The sequence below is a fragment of the Cornus florida genome, unplaced genomic scaffold, assembly GCF_030987335.1.
Source record: "Cornus florida cultivar Cherokee Brave unplaced genomic scaffold, ASM3098733v1 CherokeeBrave_3.0.0_Hap2_Chr06, whole genome shotgun sequence".
Classification (NCBI taxonomy): Eukaryota; Viridiplantae; Streptophyta; class Magnoliopsida; order Cornales; family Cornaceae; genus Cornus; species Cornus florida.
The window spans coordinates 11,134,610-11,153,787 of NW_026775576.1; the positions used below are offsets into that span (position 1 = coordinate 11,134,610).

General features: G+C 40.0%; 1 protein-coding gene across 1 annotated transcript; it reads left to right on the forward strand.

Moving 5' to 3' along the window:
• The first annotated feature begins 6,820 nt into the window (after positions 1-6,820).
• On the forward strand, positions 6,821-7,543 carry LOC132313826 (uncharacterized). Its single transcript, XM_059812769.1, has 2 exons — positions 6,821-6,938; positions 7,020-7,543. Exons 1-2 carry the CDS (start codon positions 6,821-6,823, stop codon positions 7,541-7,543), a joined length of 642 nt encoding a protein of 213 aa, XP_059668752.1.
• Positions 7,544-19,178: the final 11,635 nt, after the last annotated feature.

A 19,178-nucleotide genomic window follows, 5' to 3' on the forward strand; every position in this document is an offset into this window, starting at 1 on the left:
ATTCTGTTTGTGAAAAAGAAGGATGGTTCGCTTCGCCTGTGTATAGATTACAGGGAGTTGAATAAGGTTACGATTCATAACAAGTATCCTTTGCCCAGGATTGATGACTTGTTTGATCAATTAAGGGGAGCCACATACTTCTCCAAGATTGATCTGCGTTCTTGGTATCATCAGCTGAGGGTTAAGGAGCAGGATGTTCCTAAGACAGCATTTCTCACGAGATATGGTTCTGATGAGTTTCGTATTATGCCGTTTGGGACGACTAATGCACCTGCAGTGTTCATGGACTTAATGAACAGAGTTTTCCGGGCTTATTTGGATCAGTTTGTTATTATTTTTATTGATGACATCTTGATCTATTCTCGGTTAGAGGATGATCATGCTCGACATCTTCGCATAGTCTTACAGAAGCTTCGTGAGCACCAGTTATATGCCAAGTTCGAGAAGTGTGAATTTTGGCATCGGGAAGTGAAGTTTCTGGGTCACGTGGTGTCAGAAGGGGGGATAGCGGTTGATCCAGCCAAGGTTTTAGCTGTGGTAGAGTGGGGTCAGCCTACTTCACCTACCGAGATTCGGAGTTTTCTCGGTTTGGTAGGATATTATCGTCGGTTCATCCAGGGGTTCTCCAAGATAGCAAGACCACTCACTCATCTGACCAAGAAGGGTGTACAGTTTATGTGGGATAAGCACTGTCAGCAAGCTTTTGATGAGCTGAAAAGGAAGTTGACTTCTGCACCGGTTCTGGCTACTCCACAGAGCGGGATAGAGTATCTTGTTTACACGGATGCTTCGTTGCAGGGTCTTGGATGTGTTTTGATGCAAGAGGAGTGACTGATTTCTTATGGATCTCGGAAACTTCAGCCTCATGAGCTTAATTATCCAACACATGATTTGGAATTAACAACTGTGGTCTTTGCCTTACGCATTTGGAGGCATTATCTGTTGGGTGAGTCCTTCAGGTTATTTAGTGATCACAAGAGTCTGCAGTACTTGTTCACTCAGCGGGAGCTGAATATGAGGCAGCGCAGATGGTTGGAGTTTGTAAAAGACTATCATTTTTCTATATAGTATTATCCAGGGAAAGCAAATGTGGTGGCGGATGCACTCAGTCACCGACCTGTTGGTAGTCTTTCTGCTCTATTCACTACAGAGTGGAATGCTTTGAAGAGTGTGGATGAGTTGTCAGATGCTTTTATGGCTTGCATGGTGGTTACACCTTCCATCATTCGCAAGGTTTTACAAGCACAACTCACGGATTAGCAGTGCATTGACAAGGTTTCAGAGATAGCTTCTGGAGAGGTTCCATTTTACTATGTTGGGGCTGACGGAGGTTTGAGGTACAAGGGACGTTTAGTGGTACCTTCTGCTGATGGTTTGAGGAAGGATGTGATGACTGAGACTCACCACTCTGAGTTCTCTATTCATCCAGGAGGCGATAAGATGTATCAGGATATGAAGCAGCAGTTTTGGTGGGCAGGTATGAAGAGGGACATTGCTCTTTTTGTTTCTCAGTGTAGTACTTGTCAGATGGTTAAGATTGATCATCAGAGGCCGCCAGGAGCTCTACAGCCACTACCAATTCTGGAGTAGAAATGGGAGAGCATATCTATGGATTTTGTGGAAGGGTTGCCAAATTCTTTCAAGGGGCATAATTCTATATGGGTCATTGTGGATAGGTTGACCAAGTCAGCTCATTTCTTGCCTATTTGCACTGATTTCACTTCAGAGCAGTTGGCAAGGCTTTACATATCGGATATTATGAAGTTGTACGGCATTCCATTGTCTATTATATCAGACAGGGATTCGAGCTTTGTGTCTGGCTTTTGGAAGAGTTTTCAGCAGGCTTTGGGTACGAAATTGCACCTTAGCACTGCCTATCATCCTCAGACTGATAGACAGACTGAGAGGGTTAATCAGATCATGGAAAACATGCTACGGTCGTGTGCTCTTGACTTCAAGGGACACTGGGAGGATTATTTGCCACTAATGGAGTTTGCTTATAACAATAGTTTCCAGAAGACTATTGGGATGGCACCTTTTGAGGCGTTATACGGCCGACCGTGTCGATCGCCCGTTTGTTGGATGGAAATTGGCGAGAGCCGATTCTTGGGTCCTGAATTCATTAAGGATACTTCTGAGAAGATAGCTCTTATTCGAGATCGCATGTGTACTGCCCAAAGTAGGCAGAAGAGCTATGCTGATTGTCGTACTCGGGCATTGGAGTTTCAGGTTGGGGATCAGGTTCTACTCAAAGTGTCTCCTATGAAGGGTGTTATGCGCTTTGGGAAGAAAGGGAAATTGTCTCCGCGGTTTGTCGGTCCATTCATGATTACGGATCGAGTTGGCGCTGTTGCATATCGGTTGGCACTGCTGGATAATTTGGACCGTATTCCATGTGTCCATGTTACAGAAATTTCTGCGCGATGAGGATCGGTATCAGCATATAGATGTTGGGGAGATTGAGTTGCAGCCGGATGCAACTTATTTGGAGCCACCATGTCGTATTGTTGACCGTCGGGATCAAATCCTTCGCAATAAGGTTATCCCTTTGGTTCGTGTGCAGTGGAGTCATCACAATGAGGCTGAGTCCACTTGGGAACGGGAGGATATCATTCGCTCGCAGTTTCCTAAAATATTGGAAGAAGGTAAGAGCGAATTCCGAGGACGGAATTCCTTTTGTTAGGGGGGAAGAATGTAATACCCCTAATTTTAAAAGGATAGTCTCGGCATTTATTTTTTTTTTTTATTGTATTTTTGTGTGATTATTTGGTTTAATTATTTTTATTTATTAATTTTATTTAATTGTTTACCTATGTGACATGTATTTAATTGGCATTTATTATTTAAGTGTTTTAATTGTTTAATTGGTATTTATTGTTTAATTATGAATTTTATTTTTGTTAATTATTTCTTGTTTTCTGTAAATGGATTGGTTTGGTCTTTCTAATGTGTAATTGGTTTATTTAAATATTTTAATTAGATTAAATTACAGACTAAATTAGTATCAGTTACTGTAGTAAAATAAATTAATAACTGGTCTAATTTTAAACAGTAGGGTTCCCTAAGAAGTTACGCGTATGTAGCCGAGTATCTTATAACCTAGATAACTTTATGAGTAGACAGTGAGTATAATCTAGGATTTTATGGGCCGAGTTATACATGGATTAGGGTTTAATCACTAAGCCTATAAGTATGTGTGTCACGGTGGTTTAGGGTTTTAGAATAATTAAACGTAATTTCTGTAAAAAAAAACAGAGACCGTGGGATACAGAGGGAGAATAGAGAGAGATAGGAGAGGAAGGATAGGTGGGAGTAAGGTAGAAGGAACGCGGGTTTGTGGGACAGCAGTGGGGAATTGAACGGGCAATACAGAAACTGGGAATTTAGAGTTTCAAGTCTGAAACTCAAAGGCAAGTTCTTTTCTTTCTCCTTTTCTTTAGCTCATGTTCTGTGCACCTAGATAATCTCTAGGGTTTAATCAATCAATAACTGGAAGATATATGTTTAATATATGTCATATGAACGATCTGTTTATGTTGAAAACCGTTTTGTTACAGTTCATGCATGGCTCGTTTCAGTTTTCTGTTCTTTAAGCATGTTGCTCTGTTGTAACTCTAGTCTTTGGATTATTTTTTTTAGTCTTTGTAAATGAACCATGGGGATGTTATTGGGACTGATATAAGATCCGTAGGTTCAGTGGTGAAGAGGAACTGAGGGTTCGGAAGAGAACTGAAAGTTTCTGAAACCTGTTCCAGTATTGTTTCCCAAGCATGCTAGTTTAAGTGGCCTGATTAAACTCTGTAATTGTTATCAAAATTATTGTAAACAACCTTGGGGGATGGTTCTAGACTAAATTAAGACTCCTAAGATTAGTTTTAGAAACCAACAGAGTGGTAGGAATTGATCAGAGAGGTAGCAGACGGATTGAAACGAAGCAGCGGGGATAGAGGCTCTCAAAGGAGGTGAGAGCCGGCTCCATGGATGTGGGAGCCGGCTCCCACAACAAGTAGAGCTGGCTCTAAGGACTCCTAGAGATGGCTCTAGGCTGAAAGTGCCTGCTCCAAAAATTTGGAGCAGGCTCCCTCTCCAATATACGATTTTATTTTATTTTTTTTAGTTTTTAAGGTACTGTTTGGTATTCTGAACACTGTTTGAGCTTTTGGATGTTTCTAATGGATTGTGGGGACTTTACAGAGGATTTAATTACTTGATTTTAAGTGTGATTAAACTAGTTGATGCATGGTTTAAGTCTCTAAGATAAAAGATTAAACAATATAAAAGCGTATGACTTAGTACACTATTATCGGATGGGACGAAATAAATTGTTTAGGTTAATTTAGCAATTTGTTGGACTATAATAGGAGTATAGAATTTGTTCTAAATGCATTATAGAGTCTTTGATATATTGGATTGGGTCTATGCATGCTTTGGATGGTAGTTGTGTAAACTATTGAACTGTTTCCTGTAACTACATGGTTTAATTCTGGGATTTAAATTGCTGAAATCTTAAATACTTTTCTGCAATTATTTGGATGGTGGTTTTGAACTGTAAATTACTTGTTCATTATGTATACATTGTAATTTATCTGGATATGGAGGATTGTATGCACCGGTATGGGACGATGACATACTGGTGACGGTTTAGCTCCAAACACCTAAACCTAATCTAACGGATTTAAGGAATGGATTTATAAATATTGAATCCTAATTTTGGTTAAGACATGTCAACTGCAACTAAGTTGAGTGACTTCCTAGATTAATGGACGGAGGTTAAGTCATATCAACTGAATAAGTTGAGTGACTAACCAGTTGGTTGGTTGTATGTCAGTTTACTAAATATTTAAACTACATACCCTGGATTTGGATGGATTTTATATATATGTTTATGGTACCACGAGCTGAGCTTGAGTCTCAGACTCGTTGGTTAGGGTGCGTAAATGTGGTGGATGCGTAGCTGGTTATAATAGGTTGAGGTGTACCCTGTTAGGTCTAAGTACTCATGCCACCTTTGGGTGCGTATTCGCATGTTGCCTTTTATTCAGGTTGAGACCCCTATTATAGACTAGTGAATGTCCCTTAGTGTGGATATATTTATACGTATGGACTAGATAGATATTGTGAGGTGTATACGGTGTATCTGCGTATTGGGTCATTGTATGGATTGCAGTTAGATTAGAACTTGCTCATGGGTCTGACCCACTCCTTCATGATTCTTTTCAGGTACAGGATGGTTCCAGCCTTAGAGCTTGATCGTCCTTGTCGAGGACAGTCTCACCTTCATCTGATTACGTAAGACTTCTCTCGATGTTTCTAGCATTATCTATTTTCAGTTTTCAGTTTCAGTTGAACTTTTGGTTAGGGGTTCATTAGTGGATTCCCAAGTTGTAACCTTGAAGTTTTGGAGGATTGGAGTTTCAATTTTTAGTTACACATGGAGGGTTTTATTATTATTATTATTTCTTTCAGCTTTATTCTACCTTTATTGTTTCTTTTTGTCATCTGTGTTCGTTTTAAAATACTTTAATTGTTTGATATTCCCTCGGGTTTGGGCCTGGGCCTGATCAACCCATGTCTCGGATCCGAGGGGTATCACACTTAGCCTTGATTTGTATGATTTTATGGAATATTGTTGTAGTTGTTGTATGCTTCTACACATTATTGTTACATTTTTTTTTTCCCAAGTTAAGTACATTGTAGCATGTTTATGAGGTCTCAGTGAACTCGATTCTTTAGCCTCTTCTATTTGTTAAATTCAATCTTTGAATTCGTTAAATTCTGGTTTAACTTTATGCTAAGTGACAACAAACAAACCATTCTTCAAACCAAATCGTGACATTTTACAAACCATAAATTAATCTTTGAAATTTGATTACCATAAGCTAGCAATCTTCGTAGATTAATACCTTTGGTTATCCATTTTCTACATGAACTTGTGCTTCAGTTAGTGGTCTATAATTGACACGCATCACTCCGGGCTGGAATAACAATTATATCACCTACTGGAACTTAAATCTCCTTCTCATTTTTTTCTTAACTTCAAATGCTCAAATTATCAGGACTAATATGAAGCACTTATTTTCGGCTTAGAAATCATGCTAAAAATGTAGAGATCTGCATGTCATTGAGGATTCTAGCTTGGTAATTAACCAAGTCTCAGAAGTTTTCAGATGTCTAAATTGGCAGTTAAGACCATTTCATTCTATGGCGACTCAGTTGGTTAGCCAATTTAATACTGTCACTTTGGAATATCGGCCAACAACAATGAATAAGATGAAATGATTTAGCTCAGACAACATCCTGGATAAGAGTACTAGAGGGGTTGAAGGAAAGAATAGTCAATGTTACTCGGCAGTCACTTCCGTCAGCTGGGGAAATAAGTCAAAATATTGCAGAGGTTTTGATTACAGATGTTGCAGAGTTGGCCAAAGATGATTGGCAGATTCCTTATATTATTTTCCTACAGAATCCAAGTAGATCGGTGGATCGAAATCTTAAAATAAAGGCAGTCGACTTTATGCTCATGGATGGTAATTTGTACAAAAGTTCGGCAGATGAAGGCTTTTTATTTCAATGCATCAGCAAGTTCGAAGAACTGAAAATCATGGCCGAGATGCATGAAGGGATGCGTGGAGCACATCAATCAGGGATCAAAATGAGGTGGTTAATCCACTGATATAGTTACTATTGGCCTGTGATAAGGAAAGATTGAATGACTTATACAAAAGGGTGTGCCGATTGTCAAAAACATGGCCCACTACAATGGGTTCCAACAATTGAGATACAGTTATTCGTGAAGCCTTGGCCATTCAGAGGTTGGGCTATGGATTTAATCAGTAAGATTAATCCCCCTTCCTCTAAAGGACATCATTGGATTATCTTAGCTACAGATTACGTTACAAAATGGGTGAAGGCTGAGGAATACGTCTTAGTAACTCAAAGTACTAGTTTTGAATTTCTGGAGAGGCATATTTTCCACCAATTTGGTTAGTCTGAGACTATTGTTTCCTATAATGGCTTAGGCTTTAGAGGCCATGATGTGTTGCATCTCGCCAGGGATATGCAAGTGAAGATGCTCACTTCCATTCCCTATTATGCCCAAGGAAATGGTCAAGTGGAAGCTTCAAATAAAGTGGTGATTGAAATCATTAAGAAAATGATAAAAGACAAGCCAAGAAGGTGGCATGAGACACTACCAGAGGCCTTATGGGCCTATCAAAACTCAAAAAGAACAAGCACGGGAACAACTCCATTTCACTTGACTTTTGGGTATGATGTAGTTCTGACGATGGAGCTGAATGTAAAATCGACAAAGGTTGCTTTGCAGCATAACCAGATTCTTGCCAATTATAATGAAGCAATGCTAGCCAAGCTAGAGGACTTAAATGAAATCCAGAAGCTTACTTTGGATCATCTTATGGCTTTTAAGAGGAAAGTTATGAAGGCGTATAATAAAAGGGCGAGGTTTAAGTATTTTGCCGAGGAAGACATGCTCTGGAGGATCACTTTGCCACCTAAAAAAATCAATAGGCAATACGGCAAGTGATCTCCAAAGTTCTCGAATAGGTATCGGAAGTGTAACGACCTTGGTTTTTAGGCCAGTGCGTCAGTGATTGTAATACCCCTAATTTTAAAAAGGATAGTCCTGGTATTTTGGTTAATTATTTAATTGCATTTTTGAGAATTTAAAATGTTTAATTGCTTGTGTTTTTGAATATTTGAAATTATTTGTTTATTTGCTTGATATTTGACTTAATTGTAACTTGTTTGAATTATGGTGTTTTAATTTATTTAATTGATTAGTTAATTGTATTTTTGTATTTTAATTCTTTTAAATGCTTAATTGATTTACATTAGGGTTTAGTTAACGTTTACTTTAGGGTTTTGTTTTAGAAGTCAAGTCTTGGTTGCCGACATAGATTTAATTAGGATTTTCTATGGGCCGGCTAGATTCATTGTAGGGTTTGGATTGAATTTAGGTTTTATATAAACTTATAAATATACGTATTAAGTTCTGCCTAGGGTTTTTAGAAAACCCTTTCACGACAGTGGAGGCAGAGAAGGAACATAGGAGGATTACGGTCATTTGCCGGAGAAATTTACGAAGACGATGTTGGGATTTTTAACCGAAATCTCAAAGGCAAGTTCTAATCCTAACTCTATTCCTTAGGCTCGTGTTCTTTGCATCTCTAATACAATTCCAGGGATATATAAAGGTTTAAAATTAAACTGGGTTTGCATGTCTGAAATAGCTAAACCTAAATGTGTTTATAAGTTGGTTATTGTTTACTTTGAACTCTTTCTTGTGAAACCCATGTTTTACTCTATGTTTTAATTGATTTTAATTAAATAATTAAGGATTTAATCAATACTGGAACACCTTGGGAAAATATTAAACTTAATCTGGTTCGCATGGGTGATCACTTGAAACAGTATGATCATGAGTGAGTAGTTGTTCCGGTTTAGGTCCTTCTTGCATAAGTTGTAGTCTAATTGATGTTGGTTGATGAATTAAGAGTTTAACTAATTTTGGAACACACTAGACCTAGTATTAGACACCTAGGAGCTTTAAGAATGGAGGGCAGACGATCAAAATGTCAGAAAATAACCGGCGTCGGAGAAGACGGAGGCTGGGAGGAGTGGAGGCGGCTCCACCCTTCAATGGAGGCGGCTCCATTGAAGTGGAGCCGGCTCCATATGTTATTGGAGGCAGCTCCAATAGGGTGGAGGCGGCTCCACTTATTTTTGGAGCCGGCTCCAATGTGGTTTTTCCATTTTTTTAAGTTTCAGCGAGAGTTTTGCATAGGTACTTGGATTTTGAAGGTTCCAGTTTAATTCAAAGCCTTAATGGAGGTTTTCATAGGTGTCTAAGAGCAAATTAAATCTCCCAAGAGCCTTGTTAATGCATAATTAATCACCTTGTATTATAGTTTGAACATTATAGAATTCTTGCACAAGTTAGTATACTGTTTAAATGTGAAGGTACAAAATTGTTCAACATGGTTTTAGCAATTTTGTCGAGAATGATTTTATAGATTTAAATCATGTTCCAGTGGTGAAATATAAGCATGTCAGATTACTGAATTATTATATGCTTATAGAGGATAAATTGATTTATACATGTGTTAAATATAATATCAATTCTTGGATAATTATGTAGCGGTATAAACTAAGCATGTCCAAATATATATTTTGATTATGATTAGCACGGATTAAAGGATGTCTATACTTATTCTCTGTGCAATAAATTATGAGAGAATCATGCAACGGTGGTATAAGACAAGCATTTTAGTTTACAAAGTTCTATTATGCCTTGTATGGAATTAATTAATGTAAACAGTTATTTAAATTTTGCCAGTTATTGTGGAACAATTGATGCCTATATGTAATATATTATTATCAATTGTGGAATTTATGGATTAGTTGGTATTTACATATATACTTGTATTGCCAACTACTGGATGGATGGATTATATGCACCGGTATGGGACGGTGACATACTAGGGACGGATTAGTTTAAAAATACTACATCCTACCTACATGGAATAAAGGAATGGATTTCAAAATAAATCCTACTTATGCTCAAGTTAAAGAAGCTGCACAAGCTGAATGACTAACTGGATTACTTGTTATTTAAGTTAAGTCAAAGAAGCTGCACAAGCTGAATGACTAACTAGATTCTTGATGGATAGTTAGGATCGGACTTTAAATATATTTTTATGGTATCGCGATATGAGCTTGAGTCTCAGAGTCGTCGGTTAGGGAGCGTACATGCAGTAGGATGCGTAGCTGGATATGGGAGGTTGAGGTGTACCCTGTTAGGTCTAGGTACTCATGCCCACCTATGGGTGCGTTTTCGCATGTTACCTTCTATTCAGGTTGAGACCCTCTCCATAGTCCAGTGAGAGTCCTGTAGTGTGATTATACATATGTATGGACTATTAGCTATTGTTGAGTTGGTTAGAATGTATATGCGTATCGAGTCTCTGCTTGGATAGTAGTAGGATAGAACTTGTTTGTGGGCCTGACCCACTTCTATTTTTTTGGTGTTTAACCGTTCCAGTCGTAGGCTTGATCGTGCTGAGCTGAGATTATCACTCACTCTTCCGACGACGTAGGACTTCTCTCCATGGTTTACTATGGATGTTCTTTTAGTAGTTTTCTTTTCAGTTTGGATTTTTAATAGGGGTCCACTAGAGATGGATTCCCGAGTTGTATTCATGGAGGTTTCAGAAGTTGGATTTATTTAAATTTTTATCAGTTGAGGATTTTATATTAGTATTCGTTTCAGCTTTATTATTTTACCTTCTAAACTATTTTGTAATCTGTGTTCATTTTAAAATATTAATTGTTTGATATTCCCTCGAGTTTGGGTATGGGCCTGATCAACCCGTGTCTCGGATCCGAGGGGTATCACAGTTGGTATCAGAGCACTCCAGGTTCAAGTGTCTCTAGGACGTTTCGTATTAAGACTTCCACGTAGCGTTTTTTTTATAGAGCTCATGTTTAGGATTCGTTGAATTCTTTTACGGTTCGTTTAAACTCGTACTGATGTCTGTCTTTCTATATTAACAGCATGGTTAACACTGGAAGAGGACAAAACATGAACAGTCGACAGAGGAGAGTGGCACGTAGACAGCATGAACGTCTACAACGTCGGCAAATGGAAGAAGAGCAGCAAATGCCAGGGTTTCAGGAGGAGCAGGAAGAAGTTCAACAAGCTCAGGGTCGGGTCAGAGATCCAGAGATTCCTCCACACCTCAATGACCTTGTTGCTCGGGCTATAGAGGCTGGGGTAACAGCTGCACTCCGGAACCAACCACAGGTTCAGCAGGCACCTGTACCAGCATCAGTGGTTCAGACGGATTCTTGGGGAAAGGCTAGGAGCTCTTTCACAAATGGGAGTCCACCTGTGTTTTCAGGCTCCACCGATGCGAGAGCAGCTCACCAGTGGAAACAGGACATTGAGCGTCATCTTCGTTTGGTTCAGTGCACGGAGGTTCAGAAGCAGATGCTTGCTACTTTCAAGCTAGTTGGGGATGCACTACAGTGGTGGGAGTCAGTTACCACCCCAGAGGAGAGGATGACATTGTCTTATGATGAGTTCGGTGCTCGCTTTGACAAGAAATATTTTCCCTATGCAGTCAGGGCAGCTATGAAGACGGAGTTTCTAAATACGCAACAGGGAAACATGACAGTGGCGGAGTATGAGCAGCAGTTCACACGCTTGTCTCTCTTTGCACCGGAGGAGGTGGATACAGATGAGAAAAAGCGTAACAGTTTCGTCAATGGACTGATGTGGTCTATCAAGAGAGCTATTACAGGTAGTCCAGCCTATACTACCTACGCTCAGGTGGTAGACGCCGCTCTACAACAGTATCAGTTGACTGTGGACATCAGACAGGCTCTTGGTGAGAAGCGGGGTGATAAAGACTCTACTAACCAGTCAGCTGAAAAGAGGAATGGCAATGGTCACCGGCAGAATGACAAAGGCAAGTTCCAGGGACAACAGCCTTGGAAGAAGCACAAGAGTGGTTCAGATGCTCACCGGAATGGGGCACCTATTCAGAGGCAACAGAATGGGGGACCACAGGTAGGACAGGGTCAGGCACAGGCTAACCGACAGAGGAGGCCATTTGGTACTTTCCAGGGTAATTGTTACACTTGTGGAGAGTATGGTCATACCACCCGGTAGTGTCCTAAAGTAGGACAGGGACAGGGATAGAGACAGTATATGCAGCGGGGACAAAGGGCGCCAGTGCCTCTACCAGTTCCACAGGTTCCACGAATTCAGGGACAGACACATCTGGCTTTACCGGCACCGCCGCAGACTCAGGGACAGGCACCACCGCAGTTGCACTATGGCAGGGTGTATAACCCCATGCCACAGGATGTTCAGGCACCTCAGACTATGGAGGGTAAGTTTCCTATTCATGGTTTACATGGACGTGTTTTATTTGATACAGGTGCTACACACTCATTTGTAGCTAGGACTTTTGTTGCTTTATCTGGGATGAGGACGAGGGTATGCACTAGACCTCTGGGTATTTCTACACCATTGGGTGATACAGCTATTATACATGAGAGTGATGGGCCTGTGACACTAGATATTGGCAGACTCAGATTTCTAGCCAATCTATTGGTCTTGGACATGCACACTTATGATGTGATACTTGGGATGGATTGGTTGTCTCACTACCATGCCCAAGTTGTTTGTTTTGATAGGTCTATTATTTTTACTATACCTGGTCAGGATGTGTATGTAGTAGCTATGCCACATTCTAAAGGGGGCGGTAGCACCTATTTGTTCCATGTGGAGGAGGAAAATGAGGAGGGGATTACTGTGCCATTGGATAACATACCGATTATACAGGATTTCCCGGATGTAATTCAGGAGATTCCAGGGTTGCCACCTAGTCGAGAGATTGATTTTGTGATAGACTTAGCTCCAGGCACTGCGCCTATTGCTAGGGCACCCTATAGGATGGCACCGGTAGAGATGAGAGAGCTGAGGGATCAGATTCAGCAGTTACTCAGCCAGGGTTTTATTCGTAGGAGTACATCACCTTGGGGAGCACCGGTTCTGTTTGTGAAGAAAAAGGATGGTTCGCTTCGTCTGTGTATAGATTACAGGGAGTTGAACAAGGTTACGATTCGTAACAAGTACCCTTTGCCCAGGATTGATGACTTATTTGATCAATTAAGGGGAGCCACATACTTCTCCAAGATTGATCTGCGTTCTGGGTATCATCAGCTGAGGGTTAGGGAGCAGGATGTTCCTAAGACAGCATTTCTCACGAGATATGGTTCTTATGAGTTTCGTGTTATGCCGTTTGGGACGACTAATGCACCTGCAGTATTCATGGACTTAATGAATAGAGTCTTCCGAGCTTATTTGGATCAGTTTGTTATTGTCTTTATTAATGACATCTTGATCTATTCTCGGTCGGAGGACGATCATGCTAGACATCTTCGCATAGTCTTGCAGACGCTTCGTGAGCACCAGTTATATGCCAAGTTCGAGAAGTGTGAATTTTGGCAGCGGGAGGTGAAATTTCTGGGTCACGTGGTGTCAGAAAAGGGGATAGCAGTGGATCCGGCCAAGGTTTCAGCGGTGGTTGAGTGGGGACAGCCTACATCACCTACTGAGATTCGGAGTTTTCTCGGTCTGGCAGGATATTATAGGAGATTTATCCAGGGGTTCTCCAAGATAGCAGGACCACTCACTCATCTGACCAAGAAGGGTGTCCAGTTCAGGTGGGATGAACACTATCAGCGAGCTTTTGATGAGCTGAAAAGGACGCTGACTTCTGCACCGATTCTGGCTACTCCGCAAAGCGGGATAAAGTATCTTGTTTACACGGATGCTTCGATGCAAGGTCTTGGATGTGTATTGATACAGGAGGAGTGACCGATTTCTTATGGATCTCGGAAACTTAAGCCTCATGAGCTTAATTATCCAACACATGATTTGGAGTTGGCAGCAGTGGTCTTTGCCTTGCGTATTTGGAGGCATTATCTGTTGGGTGAGTCCTTCAGATTATTCAGTGATCACAAGAGTCTGCAGTACTTGTTCACTCAGCGGGAGCTGAATATGAGACAGCGCAGATGGTTGGAGTTTGTAAAAGACTATCATTTTTCTATACAGTACCATCCAGGAAAAGCGAATGTAGTGGCGGATGCATTCAGTCGCCGACCTGTTGGTAGTCTTTCTGCTCTATTCACTATGGAGTGGAATGCTTTGAAGAGTGTGGATGAGTTATCGGATGCTTTTATGGCTTGCATGGTGGTTACACCTTCTATCATTCGCAAGGTTTTACAAGCACAACTCACCGATCAGCAGTGTGTCGACAAAGTCGCAGAGATAGCTTCCGGGGAGGTTCCATTCTACTATGTTGGGGCTGATGGAGGTTTAAGGTACAAGGGACGGTTAGTGGTACCTTCTGCTGATGGTTTGAGGAAGGATGTGATGACTGAGACTCACCACTCTGAGTTCTCTATTCATCCAGGAGGCGATAAGATGTATCAAGATATGAAGCAGCAGTTTTGGTGGGCAGGTATGAAGAGGGACATTGCTCTTTTTGTTTCTAGTGTAGTACTTCTCAGATGGTTAAGATTGATCATCAGAGGCCACCAGGAGCTCTACAGCCACTACCAATTCTGGAGTGGAAATGGGAGAGCATATCTATGGATTTTGTGGAAGGGTTGCCAAATTCTTTTAAGGGGCATAATTCCATATGGGTCATTGTGGATAAGTTGACCAAGTCAGCTCATTTCTTGCCTGTTTGCACTGACTACACTTCGGAGCAGTTGGCGAGGCTTTACATTTCAGAGATTGTGAAGCTACATAGCATTCATTTGTCTATTATATCGGACAGGGATTCGAGCTTTGTATCTGGATTTTGGAAGAGTTTTCAGTAAGCTTTAGGTACGGAGTTACACCTTAGTACTGCTTATCATCCTCAGACTGACGGACAGACTGAGAGGGTGAATCAAATTATGGAAGATATGCTTCGGTCATGTGTTCTGGATTTCAAGGGCCACTGGGAGGACTATTTGCCACTTGTGGAGTTTGCTTATAACAATAGTTTCCAGAAGAACATTGGGATGGCACCTTTTGAGGCGTTATACGGTCAACCGTGTCGATCACCTGTTTGTTGGATGGAGGTTGGAGAGAATCGATTCTTAGGTCCTGAGTTCATCAAAGATACCTCTGAAAAGATTTCTCTTATTCGAGATGGCATGCGTACTGCCCAAAGTAGGCAGAAGAGCTATACTGATCGTCGCACTCGTGCTTTGGAGTTTCAGGTTGGGGATCAGGTTCTACTCAAAGTGTCTCCTATGAAGGGTGTTATGCGCTTTGGGAAGAAAGGGAAGCTGTCTCCGCGGTTTGTCGATCCATTCATGATTACGGATCGAGTGGGAGCTGTGGCTTATCGGTTGGCACTTCCGGATAACTTGGATCGCGTTCACAACGTGTTTCATGTTTCCATATTGCGAAAATTTCTGTGCGATGAGGATCGGTATTAGCATATCGATGTTGGGGAGATTGAGTTGCAGCCGGATGCAACTTATTTAGAGCCACCGTGTCGTATTGTCGACTGATGAGATCATATTCTTCGTAATAAGGTTATTCCTTTGGTTCGTGTTCAGTGGAGTCATCACAATGAGGCTGAGTCTACTTGGGAACGGGAGGATGTCATTCGCTCGCAGTTTCCTGAATTATGGGAAGAAGGTAAGAGCGAATTCCGAGGGCGGAATTCCTTTTGTTAGGGGGGAAGAATGTAATACCCCTAATTTTAAAAAGGATAGTCCTGGTATTTTGGTTAATTATTTAATTGCATTTTTGAGAATTTAAAATGTTTAATTGCTTGTGTTTTTTAATATTTGAAATTATTTGTTTATTTGCTTGATATTTGACTTAATTGTGACTTGTTTGAATTATGGTGTTTTAATTTATTTAATTGATTAGTTAATTGTATTTTTGTATTTTAATTCTTTTAAATGCTTAATTGATTTACATTAGGGTTTAGTTAACGTTTACTTTAGGGTTTTGTTTTAGAAGTCAAGTCTTGGTAGCCGACGTAGATTTAATTAGGATTTTCTATGGGCCGGCTAGATTCATTGTAGGGTTTGGATTGAATTTAGGTTTTATATAAACTTATAAATATACGTATTAAGTTCTGCCTAGGGTTTTTAGAAAACCCTATTCACGACAGTGGAGGCAGAGAAGGAACACAGGAGGATTACGGTCGTTTGCCGGAGAAATTTACGAAGACGACGTTGGGATTTTTAACCGAAATCTCAAAGGCAAGTTCTAATCCTAACTCTATTCCTTAGGCTCATGTTCTTTGTATCTCTAATACAATTCCAGGGATATATAAAGGTTTAAAATTAAACTGGGTTTGCATGTCTGAAATAGTTAAACCTGAATGTGTTTATAAGTTGGTTATTGTTTACTTTGAACTCTTTCTTGTGAAACCCATGTTTTACTCTATGTTTTAATTGATGTTAATTAAATAATTAAGGATTTAATCAACGCTGGAACACCTTGGGAAAATATTAAACTTAATCTGGTTCGCATGGGTGATCACTTGAAACAGTATGATCATGAGTGAGTAGTTGTTTCGGTTTAGGTCCTTCTTGCATAAGTTGTAGTCTAATTGATGTTGGTTGATGAATTAAGAGTTTAACTAATTCTGGAACACACTAGACCTAGTATTAGACACCTAGGAGCTTTAAGAATGGCGGGCAGACGATCAAAATGTCAGAAAATAGCCGGCGTCGGAGAAGACGGAGGCTGGGAGGAGTGGAGGCGGCTCCACCCTTCAATGGAGGCTGCTCCATTGAAGTGGAGCTGGCTCCATATGTTATTGGAGGCGGCTCCAATAGGGTGGAGGCGGCTCCACTTATTTTTGGAGCCGGCTCCAATGTGGTTTTTCCATTTTTTTAAGTTTCAGCGAGAGTTTTGCTTGGGTACTTGGATTTTGAAGGTTCCAGTTTAATTCGAAGCCTTAATGGAGGTTTTCATAGGTGTCTAAGAGCAAATTAAATCTCCCAAGAGCCTTGTTAATGCATAATTAATCACCTTGTATTATAGTTTGAACATTATAGAATTCTTGCACAAGTTAGTATACTGTTTAAATGTGAAGGTACAATATTGTTCAACATGGTTTTAGCAATTTTGTCGAGAATGATTTTATAGATTTAAACCATGTTCCAGTGGTGAAATATAAGCATGTCAGATTACAGAATTATTATATGCTTATAGAGTATAAATTGATTTATACATGTGTTAAATATAATATCAATTCTTGGATAATTCTGTAGCGGTATAAACTAAGCATGTTCAAATATATATTTTGATTATGATTAGCACGGATTAAAGGATGCCTATACTTATTCTCTGTGCAATAAATTATGAGAGAATCATGCAACGGTGGTATAAGACAAGCATTTTAGTTTACAAAGTTCTATTATGCCTTGTATGGAATTAATTAATGTAAACAGTTATTTAAATTTTGCCAATTATTATGGAACAATTGATGCCTATATGTAATATATTATTATCAATTGTGGAATTTATGGATTAGTTGGTATTTACATATATACTTGTATTGCCAACTACTGGATGGATGGATTGTATGCACCGGTATAGGACGGTGACATACTAGGGACGGATTAGTTTCAAAATACTACATCCTACCTACATGGAATAAGGGAATGGATTTCAAAATAAATCCTACTTATGCTCAAGTCAAAGAAGCTGCACAAGCTGAATGACTAACTGGATTACTTGTTATTTAAGTTAAGTTAAAGAAGCTGCACAAGCTGAATGACTAACTGGATTCTTGATGGATAGTTAGGATCGGACTTTAAATATATTTTTATGGTATCGCGATATGAGCTTGAGTCTCAGAGTCGTCGGTTAGGGAGCGTATATGCAGTAGGATGCGTAGCTGGATATGGGAGGTTGAGGTGTACCATGTTAGGTCTAGGTACTCATGCCCACCTATGGGTGCGTTTTCGCATGTTACCTTCTATTCAGGTTGAGACCCTCTCCATAGTCCAGTGAGAGTCCTGTGGTGTGATTATACATATGTATGGACTATTAGCTATTGTTGAGTTGGTTAGAATGTATATGCATATCGAGTCTCTGCTTGGATAGTAGTAGGATAGAACTTGTTTGTGGGCCTGACCCACTTCTATTTTTCAGGTGTTCAACCGTTCCAGTCGTAGGCTTAATCGTGCTGAGCAGAGATTATCACTCACTCTTCCGACGACGTAGGACTTCTCTCCATGGTTTACTATGGATGTTCTTTTAGTAGTTTTCTTTTCAGTTTGGATTTTTAATAGGGGTCCACTAGAGATGGATTCCTGAGTTGTATTCATGGAGGTTTCAGAAGTTTGATTTATTTACTTTTTTATCAGTTGAGGATTTTATATTAGTATTCGTTTCAGCTTTATTATTTTACCTTCTAAACTATTTTGTAATCTGTGTTCATTTTAAAATATTAATTGTTTGATATTCCCTCGAGTTTGGGTATGGGCCTGATCAACCCGTGTCTCGGATCCGAGGGGTATCACAGTGATGAACCGAAAGGATGATCCAATAACGGATCCGAAATGCAAAAGCAAAAATAGAAGTCAAAGTGACCTTCCATGAGGTCGTGGAACTCAATGAGAACTGATGCGGAAGCAAAAGATCGAAAATATGACAAATAAGCCCCTAGGGGCAAAATAGTCATTTTACATGGAAATGATGTCCGTAGAATGTAAATTATTCTCGAGACACATCCGTGACTTCCCGTGAAGTTATGGAACTCAAAAGAAAGTAGCGGAAGTGAATTACAAGAAAACCGGACAAAAATAGCCTCAAGGGCAAAATAGTCATTTTTAAAAAATATAAAATCGGGTGCTACCGAGCACACCACTGGGAAGACAGCAAAAAATTAATCAAGATAGACTCAAGAATCACTTGATTCGGAGTCCGGATGGAAGAGAAAAGTCAAAACAAAGTTTTGACATTGCCGCGGCCGTGAATAGTAACCTGGGCAAAATGCTGAAAATGGGTGCCATTTTGAGACACTAAACGATATTTTCTGGAAAAACACAAAGAAAAAACCCCCCCCAAAATAATTTTTTCAAGCTGACCATGTTGAAAGAAAATTTTATTTTTGACGTGAAATCCCCAAAATGCCCTTACAACAGACTTCTTCAAATAGTGCAGATGCGCACAGGAAAACAGATTTGACGAGGGGTTTTCGGGTCCGAGATGACATTTTCTGGAAAAATGTTGTGAAGAAACCCCCCCTAAAATCACGTTTTCTATGTGACCATATCAAGACCAGAATTTATTTTTCATAGAAAATTTCTGAAATGCCCCTAGATCAGTCTAGATCAAGAGGGTAAAAAGCTGCTACAAGATCTAAGATCGAAAACAGGTTACCAATCGAATTTTTCTGGAAAAACACGAAGAAGAAACCCCTCTTGAAATCAAATTTTCTACCCAATAGCTCAGATGGAAACAAATAAAATGCACTATAAAATGCCCATAATGCCCCTCCATGAAATATGGTAGTGAGGGTGAAAAAGCTGAACTTTGCGATGGATTTCCGGTACCAAGACGACATTTTCTGGAAAAACACGAAGAAAAAACCCCACCTAAAATCATGTTTCCT